General features: G+C 39.7%; 5 protein-coding genes and 1 non-coding gene across 6 annotated transcripts; 3 read left to right on the top strand and 3 right to left on the bottom strand.

Annotated features, from left to right (window-relative positions):
• The first annotated feature begins 562 nt into the window (after positions 1-562).
• Positions 563-634, top strand: trnaq-uug (transfer RNA glutamine (anticodon UUG)). The gene has a single exon. It is a non-coding gene; the product is annotated as a tRNA-Gln (tRNA).
• A 1,284-nt stretch (positions 635-1,918) lies between these two features.
• LOC141790741 (betaine--homocysteine S-methyltransferase 1-like) lies at positions 1,919-4,641 on the bottom strand. The gene is made up of 8 exons (XM_074670810.1): positions 4,527-4,641; positions 3,836-3,968; positions 3,532-3,644; positions 3,243-3,434; positions 2,846-2,993; positions 2,575-2,757; positions 2,169-2,397; positions 1,919-2,028 (listed from the first exon to the last, which is right to left on the bottom strand). The coding sequence occupies exons 1-8, from the start codon at positions 4,542-4,544 to the stop codon at positions 1,944-1,946; spliced, it is 1,101 nt and encodes a 366-aa protein (XP_074526911.1). The 5' UTR covers positions 4,545-4,641; the 3' UTR covers positions 1,919-1,943.
• Positions 4,642-6,676: 2,035 nt separating this feature from the next.
• On the bottom strand, positions 6,677-9,808 carry LOC141790579 (betaine--homocysteine S-methyltransferase 1-like). Its single transcript, XM_074670559.1, has 8 exons — positions 9,643-9,808; positions 8,797-8,929; positions 8,325-8,437; positions 8,036-8,227; positions 7,617-7,764; positions 7,351-7,533; positions 6,989-7,217; positions 6,677-6,912 (listed from the first exon to the last, which is right to left on the bottom strand). The coding sequence occupies exons 1-8, from the start codon at positions 9,658-9,660 to the stop codon at positions 6,828-6,830; spliced, it is 1,101 nt and encodes a 366-aa protein (XP_074526660.1). The 5' UTR covers positions 9,661-9,808; the 3' UTR covers positions 6,677-6,827.
• A 587-nt stretch (positions 9,809-10,395) lies between these two features.
• On the bottom strand, positions 10,396-12,881 carry LOC141790648 (betaine--homocysteine S-methyltransferase 1-like). Its single transcript, XM_074670664.1, has 9 exons — positions 12,719-12,881; positions 12,568-12,638; positions 12,285-12,417; positions 12,086-12,198; positions 11,796-11,987; positions 11,563-11,710; positions 11,291-11,473; positions 10,907-11,135; positions 10,396-10,734 (listed from the first exon to the last, which is right to left on the bottom strand). Exons 2-9 carry the CDS (start codon positions 12,586-12,588, stop codon positions 10,629-10,631), a joined length of 1,125 nt encoding a protein of 374 aa, XP_074526765.1. The 5' UTR covers positions 12,589-12,638; positions 12,719-12,881; the 3' UTR covers positions 10,396-10,628.
• Positions 12,882-12,914: 33 nt separating this feature from the next.
• cenph (centromere protein H) lies at positions 12,915-15,097 on the top strand. The gene is made up of 10 exons (XM_074670667.1): positions 12,915-13,205; positions 13,420-13,559; positions 13,703-13,758; positions 13,827-13,872; positions 13,967-14,035; positions 14,181-14,237; positions 14,330-14,393; positions 14,569-14,620; positions 14,708-14,868; positions 14,949-15,097. Exons 2-10 carry the CDS (start codon positions 13,441-13,443, stop codon positions 15,039-15,041), a joined length of 717 nt encoding a protein of 238 aa, XP_074526768.1. The 5' UTR covers positions 12,915-13,205; positions 13,420-13,440; the 3' UTR covers positions 15,042-15,097.
• Positions 15,098-15,161: 64 nt separating this feature from the next.
• On the top strand, positions 15,162-18,673 carry dimt1l (DIM1 dimethyladenosine transferase 1-like (S. cerevisiae)). The gene is made up of 12 exons (XM_074670666.1): positions 15,162-15,380; positions 16,023-16,096; positions 16,200-16,286; positions 16,851-16,912; positions 17,017-17,110; positions 17,190-17,239; positions 17,324-17,447; positions 17,560-17,652; positions 17,733-17,797; positions 17,891-17,954; positions 18,056-18,162; positions 18,275-18,673. The coding sequence occupies exons 1-12, from the start codon at positions 15,323-15,325 to the stop codon at positions 18,315-18,317; spliced, it is 921 nt and encodes a 306-aa protein (XP_074526767.1). The 5' UTR covers positions 15,162-15,322; the 3' UTR covers positions 18,318-18,673.
• The last annotated feature ends 1,103 nt before the right edge of the window (positions 18,674-19,776 follow it).

Raw genomic sequence — 19,776 nt, 5'->3', positions numbered from 1 at the left:
TCAGAGGAAAAGCTTTAAGCAAGAATAGGCTACGACCTTTTATGATTTTTCAGTGCCCTATACTTTCACTTGTTGTTGCCATGGCGTGCTTGGGTAGCAAAAATCCGCTTCGAAGGTAAAGAAAAAACTTATATCGAAATGCGACTGAAGTCCCGTGAATACTGCAACGGTGATTCAAAAGTTCCGAGCATGACCTAAAGGCAACGTCAGAATCTCATTTTGAGTCGGGCACGTAGGGACGCGCTGACGTTTCAGATTGAGCAGAGTGGGATGGTTTGCGGATTGGCTGCGGTAGTGGGTATACTAGTATGCAAATAAACAAACGAATACATAAATAAATAAATAAATAAATAAATAAATAAATAAATAAATACATAAATAAATAAAGGGAAATAAGGGACCTCTTCAAACCATGTGCATATATCTACAAAAAAACCCTTACATTATTTCATGAATGACTGGTGTACATTTTTTAAAATAAAATGAATGAAAACTGAAATGCTGCATGTTTGCCATACCACGAAAAGTTGAGAAAAATACCTACAGTTCATAACAAATGTGCGGTTCCATGGTGTAATGGTTAGCACTCTGGACTTTGAATCCAGTGATCCGAGTTCAAATCTCGGTGGAACCTGGTGATTTTCAAAAATAATACCCAATGGTATGAAAGGCAAATTTCATAACAAAAGTTAAGATGCTGCATGTTAAAAGAGGTGACCTACAATCAAGTGAATTGCCCATTTCTGTGGGCTTATTCAAAGGCTGATAAACTCATGAAGAATATTGGTAGATCACCAAATAAGCCAGCATATCCTCAAAAAGCAGTACTGAAAAAACTTAGTTGGTACCACTGTGATAATATAAAGTTTTATTCCTCAACGAACTTCATCAAACCCCAGCCTCCTCCATATGGAAGTCATGACTCTGAAACTAAACCACAAAAACCCCTGGCTGAGATCTTAAGGGCATTAGCCATATTTATGAAAAAAAATGTACATGTGCAAATTTCTTAACCATCCAATAGTTTTAACTTCATTTGTAAAAGGAAGGATGTTAATGAAGTCAATTTTAAGTTCAGTATACAAGAGAAAATGGTAGATATCATAATTAGACAGATAATGGGGCAGTGTAGTACATGGGGAGGGGAAACTTCTCACACTCATATTTCTTATCATCACAGATATTTAACTGGTTCCATATCATAACAATCAGAAATCTGGTTTCTGAATCCGATGATCAAAGTCTTTTGAATTGTTGGGACTCCCTGGCTATTGGCCCTTGGCTTACCATGAAGACTGAGGGAAAGTGAATACTGAGTTGTAAACAACCATCTATATGGGCTACTTTATGCCAAAGCAAAATCAAAAGTATATTTTTTACGTAACAATCCCTTTTGTAATTTTTATTGCCTTGTATGGCCTCAACCTTTCTCCTCACTTAACCCGACTTTTACTCCGATTCATGTTAATAAGTGACACACTGATAATGATAACAGAAGTGTTGAGTCATGAGTGAGGTGAAGTGAAAATGTGATATTTTAAGTCATCCAGTCAAACATATCTACATATCTACATATGTACTCTGCACATCACTGATGAAAACATGCACCAGCATCAATATTTATCACAGTAGTTCAAAGGGCAGATGATCACATCACGGAAAAACATTTTCCCTGAGTGGTCCTTCCTCACTAAAGGACTCAAGAAAGCCAATTTTCTCTTCAGGGGCCCAGAATTTTTTTGAAACACTAGATACTGGTGTAAAGAAAGGCCAAATTAAGTGTTTTAACATCATTTTTTAATTTTCAGTAAATTTCAGTAGCAGTTATAATACAAATTTGAGGGTGTTGTCAAATCAAACATCCAATGAGAAACTTAGCTAGGTTGTAAAACTATCATACAGTATAAAATCAGCATTGGTCTGTTAATTAATAATCTTCTCATTTATTCATCTGCTGGTGTTGCCATAGATGGGCACTTAGGACGTCCAGAAGCAGGCAAAAGATTTTCCCAGTACTCTCGTCGCGCCCTGAAACAAATAAGGGTCAGTAAGTGAGCAGAAACACACATTTCCCTAAAAACTTGTCAGTGTTAAAGTTTATGATTGCGACAAACCAAACCAAAGGCTGTCAAATTAATGTGGGTCCCTTTGTTTCTTCTCAGTCTTACCTGGCTCTGACCCAGGGTTTAGTGTGCATCTCTAGAGCAGACCACCAGAGTCCATGTTTCTCTGAAGCTGGTGGGAGGAATCCTCGCTCTGCAGCCAGCTCCTCAGCTATAGCTCTGATATGGTATGGCTCAAATCCACAGCAGCCACCAATGTAGCGAATCCCTGCATTATAAGCCTCTCTGGCGTACCTATGGATGTCCCAGCGAGTAAGTGATCTGGTCTCAAGAGCTGAAATGAGGTAAAATAGTCATATACGGGGGTTTGGGTTTGTTTGTTTTTTGCACTTCTGAGTGAAAAATGATACAAAGCAGTTTAACACATTTTATTTACTTACTTATTTATTTATTTATTTATTTTCATTTACCAAAGTATGGATTTTATCCTGTAAGAAAAAAAAATACTGACCAAAGGGGAACTCAGGTAGGCTCAGGTATCCAGTGTGGTTACACTCAGGAGTGTGAAAGCCCAGAGGCTGCACCATGAGATGAGCTTTCAGACCAGCTTTTTTTAATCCTTCTTTCATCAACTTCACAGTACGAACACACGTCAGAGGGTCCAGGTGGCAGTTTATTCCAACAATGTCAGCTCCTGCAAAGATAAACATAAAGAGACCCTTTCAGATTGGGAGGACACAAGATGACCCCAGACTTTTTTAAACCAAAGAAGCTCAGTGTACCAGCTTTGACCAGCTGGACTGCACACTCTCCAGGGGGGACTCCATTCATGTCTCCCTGAGGGGAGATGCACAGAGTTGCACCCACTGGTTTCCCACTGGTCTTCATCACCTCTACTGCCCACACTGCCTCTTCAACATTCTCGAAATACTGCAGAGAAAAGACTTATTCTTAATAAAAATTAGCATAGCATTTGTGCTTAAACTCTCAGTCTCAAACTTTGGATCTTAAGTTGCTGTTGTACATGTAGAACATGATGTTGTCATCAGTTTACTTGAAGCTTGACCCTGACATGTTTAGGCAAACAAGGATATTGCATGAAACATTATTATTTCTTTTATTTAATCACGATTGAGATCAAATTTTCATGACTGCAGGCAAGTAATTAAGAGATCATACCTCCACCATGTAGAAATCAATGTCCTTCTTTGAGAAGTCGTCCAACTGCTTCTTAAAAATTGCCTTGACCTCATTCTCGCTGTGACTTTTGATGTAGCATGGAGTCTGAGACACACCTCCAGCGACCAGAGCACCACCTTCATCTGCCACCTCTCTGGCCAGGTCACAGGCTGCATCGTTGATCTGAGCCCCCTGGATCAGATGAGAGCAGAATGTAAATGTCCCTTGGCAAACAACGTGAATTGTACAATTAAATTTTCTAGTTTGGCCATCACATTTCTGCACTTACAGTGATGCTGGTGACATTGCCACTGATCTCCAGCTTATCCTCACTACAATAAAAGGTGAATGTTTGCATCACGTTTGCTCCTGCTCTCAGGAACTCTTTGTGCAGCTGCCGCACTGTGAGGGAGGGAGAAGTGGCGTATTTTAAAACTACAGATCTTGAACAATGCAGACGTCACATACAGTTCTATGTTAAAAGGGGCAAAGAATACCCACCATGCCAGGCCCACATAAAACTAATTCACCCAGTATCAAGAGGTTAATATGAAATCCTCAACAGGCTTACGTAATTTTTGAGGGATTTTTACCTGCTTCAGGGTGTTCAACAGCAGCCTCAGGTGTCCAGTGTCCACCCTTCACATAACCACGCCGCTCTAGCTGCATTACATAACCTCCATCACCCACGATCACCTCTCCAGCATTCAGGCGCTCCAAAATACCCTGAGTGTAAACACACAGCAGTCAGAAACACACAGATGGTTGGTTCCATGTGTCCTTATCTTTGAAAGTAATAGGAAGACAAATCAACACTGATCAGGTCTCCTGGAAATGTTTAGATTGTCTCAAACTGATTGTAAATAAGGCCTCAGTACTCTGAATAGTTAATGTTTAAGATATAATGCATCTCTTATAAGTAAACCAGCTTGTAAACATCTAATGGGTTCTTTCTTCTTCTTAGCCAAAGGAAAACCCTTCTAGTTAGATCATTTGTGACAACATTTGGCCTGCCAATCTCCCATTTATAAAATTTTCCTCCTCGGTTTTAATTTCAACCATTTATTTTTTTCATCTAAACATATCAATGAAAAAACTATTTCTGTAATTTTATTACTCTCTTCAGCGTTTCATACTAAAATTTTGCACGACATTGCAATGTAAAGTGACAAAGGTTTTAAATTTCTTTTATATTCTGTTTGTTCACTTCAAAAACCTGCAGGACACACTAGACTCCCATTAAGTTTCAACAAGTGCAGAGAAAATAATGCCCTCTTGACCTACCCTCCTCCTGTTCTCCATTGTAGACCACGTCCGGTTAGCTTACCAATTCAATGAAAACGTAAAATATTAGCTTTATAAATTCTGCACAGAGGGTCCGCAGGTGCGACACCTTGTGACTGTTACCGCGTCAACGTAGATCTGCAGCTGCAGGTCCAGTGGGCTGTGGGGTCTTTGCTTGGGACACGCGGTCCAACAGAGACACTCCCCCTTTACACGATCCGCCCAAAGCTGGCACCTTTTCACTCCACCTGTCAATGTCAGTTGGTAAAAATTAATTCAAGCCACCTGATGCCGCTGTGGAGTAAGAGTAAAACGTAGTACAATCTCTTTCAGTGGAAACGTTTAAGTCGGAACTCTCAGGCCCTCTCACATTACATGATGAAGAGCTCTATTTGTGAATAACACTCATTTTATATGTTGATTGCCAATGCTTATTGGTTAAGTTTTTTAGAAGGTCTTCTTTTTACTTTAATTTAAATCAATAAATCAATTCTTGTATTTGATTTACATGAGACTTGTTTTGAAACGACCTAAATAAAATGTCAAATCTTGAATCTTGGAGTTCAATCTCTTATAGTATGTATCAGAATATGTTTTCTCTGTACACAATTAGATTTACCCCACAGACTGTTCCGTATTCACCACAATGACTTGAATTGAGTGTTAAATACTCAAAATTTTCTCAGTAAGGACCCATAGACCCCCTCTTGTTACATCTGCTTCTGTAAAAATAAAAATAAACACCAAACACCATGGGTCCAAGGAGATGGAAAAATGTATTTCGATTCAGTAGCCTTCAGACCAACTATTGTCAAACTCGTCTTTATTTGACCTGTCATCCTGCACGATATTACAACCAGAAAACATTCCAATGTGCTACTACCTCCTGAAGTGAAGCAGGAAACTCCAGAGACAGAGAGTACCTGGTTTCCAGGTTGAGAGCAGACCTGGCTGGTGGATTGATTTTTTCAGAAACATTGCTAAATACACTTTCCTTTTGAAGACTTTGCATCAATGCATTATTGAACATTGACAAATATTTACAGGAACATATTGTGTTTTTAACAAGGATATGTTGTGAAACAAGTACTTGTTCTTATAGACCATATTGAAGCATGTTGGTACTGCTGGATGCAGACCACAGGGTGTTGAGATCCTTTTTTTTTTTTTTTTTTAAAGTCAGCTGTCATCATCATGGATGTCTTCATCACTTACAGGAACTATAGAAACACTTCAAAGCCATTTTCAAACATCTCAGTCACCATCAGTGTCACTCACATTTCCGTCACCTTTAACAGCAAATGACCAGTTGTGGAGTCCATTTGAAGTCTTGGTAGAAAGGGGCTGTGGCTGGTTAACCTGTTGGTTAACCACTGGAGAATACAGAGGAGAAGAGTCCAGCTTAAGTGCATAGGTATTCTTTGGGCTGGTATTTAGTGTTTTCTTATTGGCAGAAAGGGACTCTGCAGCTTTAATGGGCTCAGTAATTCATTCCACCACCTGAGGACAATAGAGGACAAGAGTCTGACTATCGACTTTGGCCCTTGATTTGATGAGAGTAGTGTCAGTTATGTAAGCAAAAGTAGGGGGTTCAATTTTGAGAGAGCTATAGCTGGAAACCAGTGAGAGAGATAGGGACTGCATACTCACAAGCTCTTCCTGGGGTAGTTGAGGACCAGACATGCTGCTTAAAGATGACCTGCAGAGGTTTGAATGTGCACGCACAGAGTTCTGACTGTAAGAAGTCGCAGTAGATGATGAAAACTGTGCACTCGGAATTTCTGACAGAAAGCGCACACGTGAAGCCAGGCTGTAGTTGTCTATCTGAGCTGGGTTGAGGGAGGTTTCTGAGAAGTGGGGTGACCTGAGCCTGCTTTAAATAGCGTGAGGAAAATACCAGGTGACAAAGAGAAGTTGGTGATGTGTGTTACTTCAATGTGAAGTGTTGGCAAGAACAGTCCACAGGAGGTTTGTCGTGATTGTGTCGACTGGACAGGCTTTGAGTCAAGCAAAAGTGTGAAAAACGGAGGAACAAGGGTAAAAAAAATAGGGCTCTTTTCTTGAATTCACCAAAAACTTGGTATATGTATAAGAATATTGATGTAAAGTAAGAAGTAATGCCAATCTTGAACAAATTTCTTTTTTTTTATTAATTTCAATGACAGAACAGGCTTGTAGGTACCGTCATATCAGACTCCAGGCTCCAATACAAGAAATTCAGCTTCGTAGCAAATACTACATAGAGTATTGGACAATAAAGACGGATGTTAGTGTCATTCAGGTCATTGATAATCATCTCACTTATTCATCTGCTGGTGTTGCCATAGATGGGCATTTAGGACGTCCAGAGGCAGGCAAAAGATTTTCCCAGTACTCTCGTCGCGCCCTGAAGCAAATTAAGGTCAGTAAGTTAGCAAGAACACATTGCCCCGAAACTTTCCTGGTCATCTGCTCAGTCTTACCTGGCTCTGACCCAGGGTTTAGTGTGCATCTCTAGACCAGCTCCCCAGAGTCCATGTTTCTCTGAAGCTGGTGGGAGGAATCCTCGCTCTGCAGCCAGCTCCTCAGCTATAGCTCTGATGTGGTATGCCTCAAATCCACAGCAGCCACCAATGTAGCGAATTCCTGCATTATAAGCCTCTCTGGCGTACTTATGGACATCCCAGCGAGTCAATGCCCTGGTCTCCAAAGCTGAAAAAAAAAAATTTAGGAAATTTGTTAGCTGTTTTTTTTTTAATCTAGAGAATAGATTTAGAAAAGGGTAACGTCATTAATAACTCATTGTGCTTTTATTATAAATTGCTAAAAAGGAAAAAATACTGACCAAAGGGGAACTCAGGTAGGCTTGGGTATCCAGTATGGTTGCACTCAGGTGTGTGACATCCGAGAGGCTGCACCATGAGATGAGCTTTCAGACCAGCCTTGTCTAATCCTTTTTTCATCAACTTCACAGTACGAACACACGTCAGAGGGTCCAAGTGGCAGTTTATTCCAACTATGTCGGCTCCTGCAAAGATAAACATAAAAAGACCTTTAGATTGTAGCTTTAACATCTTGTTTCAAATTTAAATTCTCAGAAGCTCAGTGTACCAGCTTTGACCAGCTGGACCGCACAATCTCCAGGTGGGACTCCAGCCATGTCACCCTGAGGGGAGATGCACAGAGTTGCACCCACTGGTTTCCCACTGGTCTTCATCACCTCTACTGCCCACACTGCCTCTTCAACATGGTCAAAGAACTGCAAAAGAACATGCATGTTACAAATAATTATAAAATATTTCTAACGTAAATGATTTAATTGCCACAGTGTGTTCACTTTTTCTAACTTTGCACTTGAACACTGCTGTGAGCAGGTCACTCATGATGCAATCATCAAAGTTTATTGGAAGCCAATCCCTGAGATGTTTAGGAAAAAAAACAAGGATGTGGCATGAAGCAATATTTCCATTATCTAATGACTGGTTTGATTAAGTTCTCACGACTGCAAGCAAGAAATTAAGAGATCATACCTCCACCATGTAGAAATCAATGTCCTTCTTTGAGAAGTCGTCCAACTGCTTCTTAAAAATTGCCTTGACCTCATTCTCGCTGTGACTTTTGATGTAGCATGGAGTCCGAGACACACCTCCAGCGACCAGAGCACCACCTTCATCTGCCACCTCTCTGGCCAGGTCGCAGGCTGCAGAATTGATCTGAGCCCCCTGGGTCAGATGAGAGCAGGAAGAAAATCTCCTCTGGCAAACAACGTGAATTGTACTATTAAATTTTCAAGTTTGGCCATCACATTTTTGTACTTACAGTGATGGTGGTGACATTTCCACTGATCTCCAGCTTATCCTCGCTGCAGTAGAAAGTGAACGTTTGCATCACGTCAGCTCCTGCTCTCAGGAACTCTCTGTGCAGCTGCCGCACTGTGAGGGAGGGAGAAGTGGCTTGATTGACTGCTATAATTCCTGAAAGATAAAACCTGAGTGAAAGAGTAGAGGACTGTGTCTTTTTGATCAGTGATGAGGGGGAGGGGAAATTATTACCTACTGGGCCTGAAAGTTATAGTTTTGATAATCATTTGATAATTATGCAGCTCTCAGAGATCCTCTGTCTACAGCTTCTTTTCGGAGCTTTGATGTTAAGTGTTGACTTACATGATACATATTTTGGTAGGTTTATATTTACCATAAAATCTGACCAACACACAGGTGTTTTGAACAACATGGACACCCTCAGCTGGGGCCTTGTTTGGGTTATTTTTTGGCTCCTGGCTGCTTCTCACCTGCTTCAGGATGTTCAACAGCAGCCTCAGGTGTCCAGTGTCCAGCCTTCACATAACCACGCCGCTCTAGCTGCAGCACATAACCTCCATCACCAATGACCACCTCCCCGGCATCCAAGCGCTCTAAAATACCCTGAGTGTGTGGACAAACATCAGACAGAAACACACAGATGGTCGGTTATCACTCTTGTGAGAAGCATGCTTTTACAGTGAGGTGGTTTCATACAGTTTGTTCCCCCGGGGTCCTGGATAAAAAGCAGAGCAGAGGAATCCCAGGTATGGAGTTATGTCACAATGTGCTGTGGGGGGCTGACAAAGTGTTCTGAAAATGGTGTGAGTAACTTACAGTGCTTTCTTATTTGACTACAATTCTCAGAGTAGTTATTTTACAAGTTTTGAAATGCATCAGCAGTCAGTAAGCCAACATGTAAACATCTTCTTTCTCACATCTAACTTCTCCTCTGACAAAGTGTTCTAAATAGATGTGACAACACTTGACTTGCTCATCTCTTTTTTATGAATTTCAGCAAAGTTTATGTTCCCCACAAATTAAAATGTGTATTTCATAAGTGTATTCGTTGATATCATTAAAAAAACCTGCAACTGTGAGGTCAATATTCTCAGGTTAAAGTGTAGGCGTCTCTTTAGCACTTCATGCTAAAGTTTTGCATCTCATTAAAAGTTCATGGGAAGGGCGTTCGTTGAAGTGTCTTAAAGGTTGTAACTTATCTGGTATTTGATTAGTTCACTCGTTCCCTTCGTAAAAGTAATCGAGAGATAACACTCAGCCTCTCCCATCAAGTTTTAACAGGTTCAGAAAAACTTGAAATTGTTTCTAGGACTTACCTTCCTTTTGCTTTCCATTGTACACAATGTTCCTGGTGGCAGGAAAATGAAAAAGTTTGATATAACATGCACAAACAATATGTCTGTACAGAGAGGATTCCCAGGTGAGAACCACGATGACGGTCACAACATAGATCTGAAGCTGTGGGGGCTCATCAGGCTGGAGGCCTTTACGCACTATAGGGTGACGCTCCCGATTTAAAGGAACCACCCCCCAGATCCCACTTTACTCTAAAACAGTGGTTCTCAAATGGGGGTATGTGTACCCCTGGGGGTATGCGAGGGCTCTCCAGAGGGTACCCAAGTTTGAAAAATACATATTCAGAAAATTGCAACCAAGCTAATTTTCTTAAACCCAATTTATCTAATCAGTGTTTGAATACAAGATAAGTTAAAGTTCATAAAGTGAGTACTATATTCAATAGACACAAATAGTACAGTGCTGTGTTTTACGCTTTTTTTCCCCAACCAAAACTGCTTTGCGCTTATCAGGAGGTACTTGGCAGAAAAAAAAAAGTATCATAGGGGGTACATTACTGAAAAAAGCTTGAGAACCACTGCTCTAAAACGTCGGTAGATATACCACCAATACCACTGCAAAAGAACGTTACAAAATATACTTTCCCTTCCCAAATGTTGCAACCATTCACCAAACTTGGCTCATACAGTTCACTTCAAATGCTTTGTTAAGTCGGAAACACATATATTGAAATAAAAATAATAAAAAAATGGAAAGAAAATATTACTTTCAAAGATTGTCCTTTATTAAAATATTAAGCAGCACATCAAACAAAATAATCTACTAATTCTAAAATTGGTGTTAAAAATTAAAATGCTTTTGGGATGCACAAAGTAATGGAAAATAGAAGGGCAAGTGTTAAAACATTGTTTACAGAAACCAAGTTATTAATGTTCATGACTGGGTCATCCTTCAAAATAGCACATAGAGCTGTATGGTCAACACGATGGGTGATGATTGAAACATGTCAGGACTCCATATCTTTCTCATAATCAGCAGCTGGAGTGGACATAGACGGACATTTAGGACGTCCAGAAGCAGGCAGAAGATTTTCCCAGTACTCTCTTCGAGATCTGGAGATAAGAGGAGGTATATTGGTTAGCCATCAGCAAGAACTGTACTGAACACAAACACTCATAATACAATCTCCTTTCTCATTTTAATCACAAACCTACTGACTGGTCTTTTTTGAATATTAAATGACACTTTGTTTTTGGGAGGTGCTTTGTTTCTTCTCAATCTTACCTGGCTCTGACCCAGGGTTTAGTGTGCAACTCCAGACCAGCTCCCCAGAGTCCATGTTTCTCTGAAGCTGGTGGGAGGAATCCTCGCTCTGCAGCCAGCTCCTCAGCTATAGCTCTGATGTGGTATGCCTCAAATCCACAGCAGCCACCAATGTAGCGAATTCCTGCATTATAAGCCTCTCTGGCATACTTATGGACATCCCAGCGAGTCAATGCCCTGGTCTCCAAAGCTGGAGTGAGAGTCAGACAAGTATTGGGTTATAGGGATACTGTTGAGCATATAGAGTTTGTATGTATTTTATCAGAAAGAAAACAATAAAATAAAATAAATTTGAATTGTAAAATTGTAATTGAATTCAAAATGTGTACAGAAATAAATTCAGACCAAAGGGGTACTCAGGTAAGCTGGTGTATCCACCAAAGTTGCACTCAGGTGTGTGACATCCGAGAGGCTGCACCATGAGATGAGCTTTCAGACCAGCCTTGTCTAATCCTTTTTTCATCATCTTCACAGTACGAACACACGTCAGTGGGTCCAAGTGACAGTTTATACCAACAATGTCGGCTCCTGCAAACATAAACATAAAAATCCCCTCTCAGATTGTGAGGACACTAGATGACCCCAGACTTTTTTTTAATCAAAGAAACTTAGTGTACCAGCTTTGACCAGCTGGACAGCACACTCTCCAGGTGGGATTCCAGCCATGTCACCGTGAGGGGAGATGCACAGCGTTGCACACACTGGTTTGCCGCTGGTCTTCATCACCTCTACTGCCCACACTGCCTCTTCCACGTGGTCGACAAACTAAACAGGAATTGTGTGGCGAATCATTAAACCTCAACTTGGTGTGAAACTGGTTGAAAAATATGCATTTTGTGAAGTGCCTTACCTCTACTATAAAGAAGTCAATGTCCTTCTTGAGGAAATCATCCATCTGTTTCTTAAATATAGCTTTGACTTCTGTTTCATTGTGACCCTTCACATAACAAGGAGTCTTAGAAACACACCCAGCAACCAATGCACCACCTTCATCTGCCACCTCCCTGGCCAGGTCACAGGCTGCTTCATTGATCTGAGCCCCCTGAATCAGACAAGACAGATTTATACTGATGTAAGAATATAATGCATAAAGAGCAAACAGCTTGAGGTTATCTGTAAGTTTGTCTAGTTCTTACGAACAGTGATGCTGGTGACATTGCCACTGATCTCCAGCTTATCCTCACTGCAGTAGAAGGTGAACGTCTGAATCACATTGGCTCCTGCTCTCAAGAACTCTCTTGCAAGCTGCCGCACTGCATGAAAACACAAAGAGATATGATCAGTGGTATGATTGTCCCATAAGAACAGGCCCATGCCATATGAATCAGTAGTGTCTCACCTGCTTCAGGATGTTCTACAGCAGCCTCAGGTGTCCAGTGCCCAGCCTTCACATAACCACGCCGCTCTAGCTGCAGCACATAGCCTCCATCACCTACAACAATCTCCCCAGCATTAAGGCGCTCCAGGATACCCTAATCGTGAAGACAGAAGGTTTAAGAATGCATAAGGGTCAGATGGTTCAAAGCATGTGCTCAGTTGTAAAAATACAAAAGTATGATTAACTCAAAAGGTGTTCTACAGATAGTGCAAAATGTAAACGTTGATGTTTCTGTTTCTCCTACCCTTCTCTTCTTGCTCTCCATTGCGCTCAACGTCTTAACAGATGCCACGATAACTTGTGTGTGGCTACAATCTGAAAATGGTCCGTAGTTGATAAAACGTTACATAAGCCTGGACATTGACACTGCCTCATATACAGTTCATGACATCTACCTTTGAACGACCTCTAAACCGGTAAACAGACTAATCTTGAACTCCTTGGCGCATCTGGCTTAGGTAATAATTGTCCAACACGGCGAAAAATATGCAGAAAATAAAGCCCTCGAAACTATTATTGACATTTTCGTCGACGTCAGGTCTTAAGAGGGCGCTGTTCCATTTGTTGGCTCAACCAACCGGTCAGCGTACTGACGTCACTTCCTGGCGGGCTTTCGTATCGTCAACTGTTGTAAACAAAGTTACAGACTGACTGACATTGAACATTAACAATACAGCGAAACTTAACATCAGCCAGTCATTGAAATAATATTTTAAGTTATGGTAAAAGTTGACACGCAGTGAATATTTCCACCACCCAGACGGCGTCACAGACAGACAGATTTATTCCTGTGAAGTCTTAACAGCTGCAGAGACTTCCGCAGACAGCGCTTTCTTTATCTGTTTTAGGTTTTTCTTTAACTTGAACCTCCTTCAGAAAAAGGTAGGGATTTTTAAAAACTTATTCTTTGTGTTGGTTGTAAGTGTTGACCCTTGAAGCATGTCCCAGAACTTTAACGTGGAAGTTAATCATCGATGCCATAAACACAAAGTGGTTCATTTTTTGTACGACTCCTTCATTTAACTCTTGACAATCCTTGTAGATAGAAGCAACTCCACGTATGCCCTCACATGCTTATATTTATTTGTCACTGCAGAAATTATTTTCTCTGTTGGTGATGGATCCGCCTGACCCTGTGGGAAACCTCAATCCTATGGTGGAGTCTGGGGCACTGAGTGGAGCTTCTTCCCCTGAGAACAATGGACGAAAGGATACCTCACCTGCAGACATGCTGAGGTTCTTCCTTTAAACTTGCCTTAGTACTGCTGTAGCTATTCAAATAACAGTGTCTCAGTGCTGCTGTGCATGTCCTTTACATCCCTTTTACCTGATGCAATGATTATAAACCTTATACTGTTAATATGTGACTTTATTCTCAGGATAAAACAACAAATGTCCAATCAGTGCTTTGAGATGGCGGTACAGATCAATGCAGGTGTGTAACAATATGATTTTGATTGAGTTTAATGACAACAGTCAATAACATAATGTGTCTCATGACAGAAAAAAACAAAAGATCGTGCAGCACATCCGAAGCTGAGAGAGACTTGTGAGTATCTGAAATCATTCTGTTGATTTGGTCTAAGATTTCAGCCACGAAAAAATGCTTACCAATGATTTGTGTTTTTTATTAAATTTTGCAGGCCAGATTATGTCAGTGAACTGGAAAGAGTCAAGACTACTCATTTTAACAGCATGTTGGCCTTGCACAGGTAAACCATACCCTGGTAAACCTTGCCCTATCTATGGGAAATATGCTGGATCCTCAGTTACGTTGTTACTGAAAAGAACAGGTAATAAAGAAGACAGTGAGCTTGATTAAGTTGTCAAATAATGTTTTTTACCGGGGTTTTGCAGAATGCAGATGTGGCACACAATTGGAGAAAAACTGAGACAGAATGACTCCGAGGCAGAGTAAGCCAACACACGTAAGATTTAGATCACTGGCATAAATAAATGACTTTACCATGTTTGTTAACTGTGTCACTCATTTGTGATTTTCTCAGTGCCTTAAAAGCTGTGAGTGATCGCTGCATGGCTCTTTGTTCACGCATAAAACAACTCCAGCAGGTAAGCATTGTCATTATCTATCACATGTATACTCAGTGTTTGTCTAAATTTTTATTTCATTGAATAAAACACAAACACAAACTACTGTGCATTAAAAAAGAGAACATGAAAGCAAACTTAAACACAGTACAACATAAAATGAAAGTATCTTTTATCAGACTTTTTTTGTTACCAGGAGTCAAAAGCTCTTCAAGATGACATCACAGAAATACAGAAGAAACGGCTTGGTATACAGTAATTTGAAAGAAAAAAAAGTGTGATAAAGTTTCCCTCTTTTTTAATGTTTGAATCAATATACATTATTGTTTGTGTAGAGATGAAGCGGCTCACTCATGAGAAAATGAAAGAGATGGAAGATTTGATGTCAAAAAAACAGCACCCAGACACAGAGAAGAACAAAGCTGCGCTGGAGAAAGGCCAGGAGAACCTAGAGAAATATAAAAAGATGACCATCATGACACAGCATGTCCTCAGGGTAATTCAAAGAAGAATAATTAACATCATACAATCCATTTAAGTTGCAGCCAGTTTTCTGATGTGCTTGTCTTTTCTTAGGGGATCCTCATGGCCTGTAAAGTCAACTGGATGGACGATCCTAAACTTCGAGACATTGCCATGTCACTGGAGGAATTTCCTGTTTCAGACTAAAAGTGCTACATTTATTTTCTGTTTAATCATTTCTCTTTTGTATTATTTAATAAAAATCACCAAAAAACCTTCATACTTTTCTAATTGATTTGCACAAAGAAAAACTGCCTATGTCCGCCAGGGGGCGACACGCGAAACGACTCATTTAACACTTGATACACATCCTGTTGGTGAAGAAGAAAGAGTGGTTTACACGTGTGTATGCCGTACAGAGATTACTTTTTGAAAATTTACTTTTGATTTTGATTAGTGGCCGTTTGTTTATCAGAAAAAGAAACAAAATGCCGAAGGTAAGGGCGGAAAAGAAGAGCAGGCAGCACCAGGAGGTCAAAAACCAAGGTATGTTTCTAAGCGTTAGCGTTAGCATGTTAGCAAACATCACTGTCAGCCGCAGGACTTCTGGACTTAAGACTCACAAGTTTCGATTATATTGCGAAAAAACTCGTAAGCTTGTCCAAGTTTAACTGTAGTTACAACAGTAGCTATTGATAAGGATTTTGTTTAGCATGTTGGGTTTGTTTACGTTTCTTATGAACGTATTGTGTTGGTCTCGTAAGTGTCGCCAAACTAAACACGTTATTAAATGTACCGTGGCTTGCCCATGAATGCCATATCCTTATTTTGTAGTTTTTTCAGAAACGAAATGATATGTTTGTTGTTTCTTATTGGTCAGTCTATGTCCGTGACGAGTCACTTCAGAGCTGATTATGTAAAGCTCCAACCAAGTTTCATTTTTGCCTTAAAGATAACTTGTATTGCAATAAAATTTACTTAAAAGAAATAACAGTAATTTAGCATATTGGACAGTATTGCATTGAAACCATAAATTGAGAAACAGTTGTAAACCGTGCTCCTGAGGCTTGCTTTAAAACTTTCAGACACTGGGAGTGACGTCATGGACATCTTATACAGTCTGCGTGACGTGTTATACTATTTAATTTTTTTTCTCTGTAAAAAGTGTCCATATCAAATCTGTTGCAGGGATTATGTTTAATACTGGTATTGGCCAGCATATCCTGAAGAATCCATTGGTGGTCAATGCTATCATTGAGAAGGTATGCTCATCTACTGTACAATTGCAGAAAACTAAACTTGTGTTGTCAGTAATCACACAGTATAAACAATGCTCTTAAATCTTGTGTGCGGCTGTTTTTTCAGGCTGCTCTGAGGCCAACAGATGTGGTTCTGGAGGTTGGACCTGGTACTGGTAACATGACAGTAAAACTACTGGAAAAGGCCAAAAAAGTAAGATATGAGAATTTAAAGTAATTAGGTGGAGCCTGCAACATGTGTGCAGTCAAACACTTACAAATTTTATCATAGTGACATCTTATGTTGTCCAAGAAATAATGAAGGGTTTAAATCTACAAAAACTACAGAATTATTATGAACTGTATAATAAGTGATGTGAAGATGAGCTACGCTGAACCATTTTCTTTGGCAAGTTATTTTTGAGTTGCATTTGAAAATTGCCAGAATGAGTTGGTTTGCTGTTTGAACAAGAGAGGTTACTTTTATCATAATGCTTCTGACTTTTTCCAGGGTCAGTCCCCTGAACTGTCTTTTCTTCTAATATAAAACTGCTGCTTATTAATGTCTCTAGTTTGTAGCAGAAACCCATAAACTTGATCCCACTTACATAAAGCCTGGCATGGGAAACCAACAGGTAGTTTAACAACCTTTTCTGTCTTTATCCCACTTATATTCAGCCTGACCTCTGTGAACTTTTGCTCCAGCCTCACTAGAGCTGAAATGATAGATTGCCAGCATTAGAAAGTCATCACTAAATGAACGTGCTCTTTTTTTCAGGTGGTGGCGTGTGAGCTGGATGGCAGATTAGTAGCTGAGCTTCAGAAACGAGTGCAGTGCACGTAAGTGAGGAGAGCTCTTCCACCACGTTAATGTAAAGTATCTATCTAGACTGCAAATATGAGTTTGGTTGTGATGTTTTAAAAGAAACCTTTATTTTCCACAGACCCATGCAGACCAAACTTCAAATATTAGTTGGAGATGTTCTTAAAACAGATCTGCCATTCTTTGATGCCTGTGTGGCTAATCTTCCGTATCAGGTAAAGACATGTTTCTTCTGCACAGCACACGGTCAATTTTATTCTGTTCATTTCATTTATGGCATATTTTTCTGCACAGATTTCTTCCCCATTTGTCTTCAAGCTTCTGCTACATCGACCTTTCTTCAGGTAAAATCCAGCTCAGAGTTTTTATCTGGTCTTTTTTCCACAAACAGCTCTTGTTGAACCCCTCTTTTCTGTACTTCCTGTCAGGTGTGCTGTGTTAATGTTCCAGAGAGAGTTTGCCATGCGTCTTGTTGCCAAGCCTGGAGACAAGCTGTACTGCAGGCTTTCCATCAACACACAACTACTAGCCCGAGTTGACCACCTTATGAAGGTCAGTGTACACTCTGATATTTGGCTGCCAGTGGCTGTTTCGATACTACAGCATCATGTTGTTCCGTGTTGCGACAGCCGTTTGTTAATGTTGATGTTTCCCTCTTGATCAGGTTGGAAAAAATAACTTCCGCCCCCCACCGAAAGTGGAGTCCAGTGTGGTCAGGATAGAACCAAAGAATCCTCCTCCCCCAGTGAACTTTCAGGTGAGGTTTGACCACATTAAGAGTTTATAAATTGTAGATGATGGATATTTAACTTTGTGTTTTCTTTTCTCTTGTGAAAGGAGTGGGACGGTTTGGTCAGAATAGCTTTTGTAAGGAAAAACAAAACTCTGAGTGCAGCCTTCAAGTGAGTACCTGTCTGTGCTTTGACCACTGCCATCCTGACTTAAGGCTGTTCTCTATCCCAAAAAAGTAATCACGTTTAATCTAAACTTTCCAGATCCACTGCAGTAGAACAGCTGCTGGAGAAGAACTACAGAATTCACTGCTCTGTTCACAATGTGGTGAGTCGTGTTTGAATATTTGTCTGACCCTCAGTGTTGCCATAATGCTGCTTGTTTTGAAATCAGTCTGATTCTTAGATTTTTGTGCTCCATCTTATCAGGAAGTGCCAGCAGACTTTAACATCAACAAGAAGATAGAGAGTGTTTTACAAGAAGCTGAGTTCAGTGAGAAGAGAGCCAGGTCTATGGACATCGATGACTTCATGGTGTAAGATGACTCTGCTACGTTTTTTTCTCTTAACCAGTGTTTTAATAAATACATGTGGTAAGACTCATTTCTGTTTCGACTCTGTAGCAATATGTGTTCTCTCTGTTCACAGGCTGCTTCATGCATTCAACTCTGCAGGGATCCACTTCTCCTAACTGAAACTGGAAACTGAGGAGATCCCATAACTCTAATGTTCTGCCTTTATGATAACAGACTATATGGTTTTTTTTTATTTAAGAAAAAAAGATTTTACAAACACCCTTCTCATCTGAAAATGACAGTTGTTGAAATGCTGATATGCTATATATGAAGACTGTTTGGGGATATATTATGGGCTCATATTGAGTTCCTGTCCACATGATAACAGTGCATTTGACAAGGGAGGACTGTAGTTGTTAGAGTTTGTCCATCATTAACAAATACAGAACAAGGATGATTATTTATGTATAAATGAGTCTTGTGTAAAAGAAAAATGCAGAAACGTTTTTTTTTCTGATGGAGATTGCAGCCTCTTCAAATAAAAAAAAGATGTCTACAAGTGTGTTTGAAACTTCTTTTTCACTCAGTCAACACCAAAAGATCCTAACTACCTGGAACATTGTGTATAAATGACTTTTCAGCAGTGTCAGAAGAAAATTAGTGTACTAGTCGATTTTCATTTAAGTTTTTCCATCTGAAAATCTTGTGAAACATCAGAGAGAGAGAGAGTATTTTCAAATCAAGCCAATTGAATTGATTAAATGTTGGACGTTTTAAGTGTATGATGACTTAAACCATTGTTTTCCTCATCCTCAGAATACTTAGGGCAACTTTTCCAACAATATAACAATAAAAATTTTGTTTTTCTATCAAATGATAAGCAACAATGTTTATTAAACATACCAAATATCAAACCACAGAAGAAGTACTAGGAGGTAATATTGCAAATTTACAACAGTTTGCATGCTGTTGGTGTTCATGTTTATAATATATCACTTATCATGGCCCATTTAGAAGTTTTATATTTTACTGAAAAATAACGACAAGAAGAATAAAAAAAAGAATAAAACAAGAACAGTAACTAGCACATGGATAGGGGTCCCTTTAGATCCCCAAAAAAGTATTTAATTTTATGTTTAAGTAATTTAACAGGATTTGTCATGCGCCCAAGAATAATTTTTTTATTATTATTTTTTTTTTTTAATTTTTTACGAGTCTAAGAATATATAAAACGAAAAATCATGTTCAAGTATAACTGTAGGCACACACTCTGACCGCTTGGGGGCAGTCGACGCCATGAAGCTCGCATATACTGGATATGCTCGCCGTCGGGCCATTTAGTCAAGTCAGACGTAACTAACACAATCGTTTCCGTTTTAATATTTTCAAAATAAAAGTGATATCGAATAATAGAATTTGTGATCAGCTGAAATCAATCAGCTTAAAGAAGCGATAGCTTAAACTAAAACGTGTTCACTTATTCAGTCGATATTTTTTGAGAGATAGATGCACTCAAATGCAAAGTTTTAAACCATGCATTGAAGTTTTTCCAGTTTACGTGATGGATCGTGTGATTCTTCGAACGACGTGTTTTTAAAATTTCCATCAGTTTTCTCAGTTCTTGTTACGTATTAC

This window comes from Halichoeres trimaculatus, unplaced genomic scaffold, assembly GCF_033239565.1.
Source record: "Halichoeres trimaculatus isolate MK-OKI-2021-1 unplaced genomic scaffold, fHalTri1.1 fHalTri1_scaffold_5, whole genome shotgun sequence".
Taxonomy (NCBI): domain Eukaryota; kingdom Metazoa; phylum Chordata; class Actinopteri; order Labriformes; family Labridae; genus Halichoeres; species Halichoeres trimaculatus.
The sequence above is the reverse complement of the archived record's forward strand: the minus strand, read 5'-3'. Positions and strand labels throughout refer to the sequence as shown.

Bases quoted from the DNA above. Each gene is read 5' to 3' on its own strand.
- LOC141790648 (XM_074670664.1), bottom strand. From the start codon at position 12,588: ATGGAGAGCAAGAAGAGAAGG. The intron at 11,474-11,562 runs GTACACTAAGTT...TTATGTTTGCAG, and splicing joins TGTCCAGCTGGTCAAAGCTG to GAGCCGACATTGTTGGTATA. The intron at 11,136-11,290 runs GTCTGAATTTAT...CTCTCACTCCAG, and splicing joins CTTACCTGAGTACCCCTTTG to CTTTGGAGACCAGGGCATTG.
- dimt1l (XM_074670666.1), top strand. From the start codon at position 15,323: ATGCCGAAGGTAAGGGCGGAAAAGAAGAGCAGGCAGCACCAGGAGGTC. The intron at 17,448-17,559 runs GTCAGTGTACAC...CCTCTTGATCAG, and splicing joins GAGTTGACCACCTTATGAAG to GTTGGAAAAAATAACTTCCG. The intron at 18,163-18,274 runs GTAAGATGACTC...CTCTGTTCACAG, and splicing joins GACATCGATGACTTCATGGT to GCTGCTTCATGCATTCAACT.
- cenph (XM_074670667.1), top strand. From the start codon at position 13,441: ATGGATCCGCCTGACCCTGTGGGAAACCTCAATCCTATGGTGGAGTCT. The intron at 13,759-13,826 runs GTGTGTAACAAT...GTCTCATGACAG, and splicing joins GGCGGTACAGATCAATGCAG to AAAAAAACAAAAGATCGTGC. The intron at 14,238-14,329 runs GTAAGCCAACAC...TGATTTTCTCAG, and splicing joins CAGAATGACTCCGAGGCAGA to TGCCTTAAAAGCTGTGAGTG.
- LOC141790579 (XM_074670559.1), bottom strand. The intron at 8,438-8,796 runs GTGAGAAGCAGC...CCTCCCTCACAG, and splicing joins TGTTGAACATCCTGAAGCAG to TGCGGCAGCTGCACAGAGAG. The intron at 8,228-8,324 runs GTAAGTACAAAA...CATCTGACCCAG, and splicing joins GAAATGTCACCACCATCACT to GGGGCTCAGATCAATTCTGC.
- LOC141790741 (XM_074670810.1), bottom strand. The intron at 3,645-3,835 runs GTAAAAATCCCT...CCTCCCTCACAG, and splicing joins TGTTGAACACCCTGAAGCAG to TGCGGCAGCTGCACAAAGAG. The intron at 2,758-2,845 runs GTACACTGAGCT...TTATCTTTGCAG, and splicing joins AGTCCAGCTGGTCAAAGCTG to GAGCTGACATTGTTGGAATA.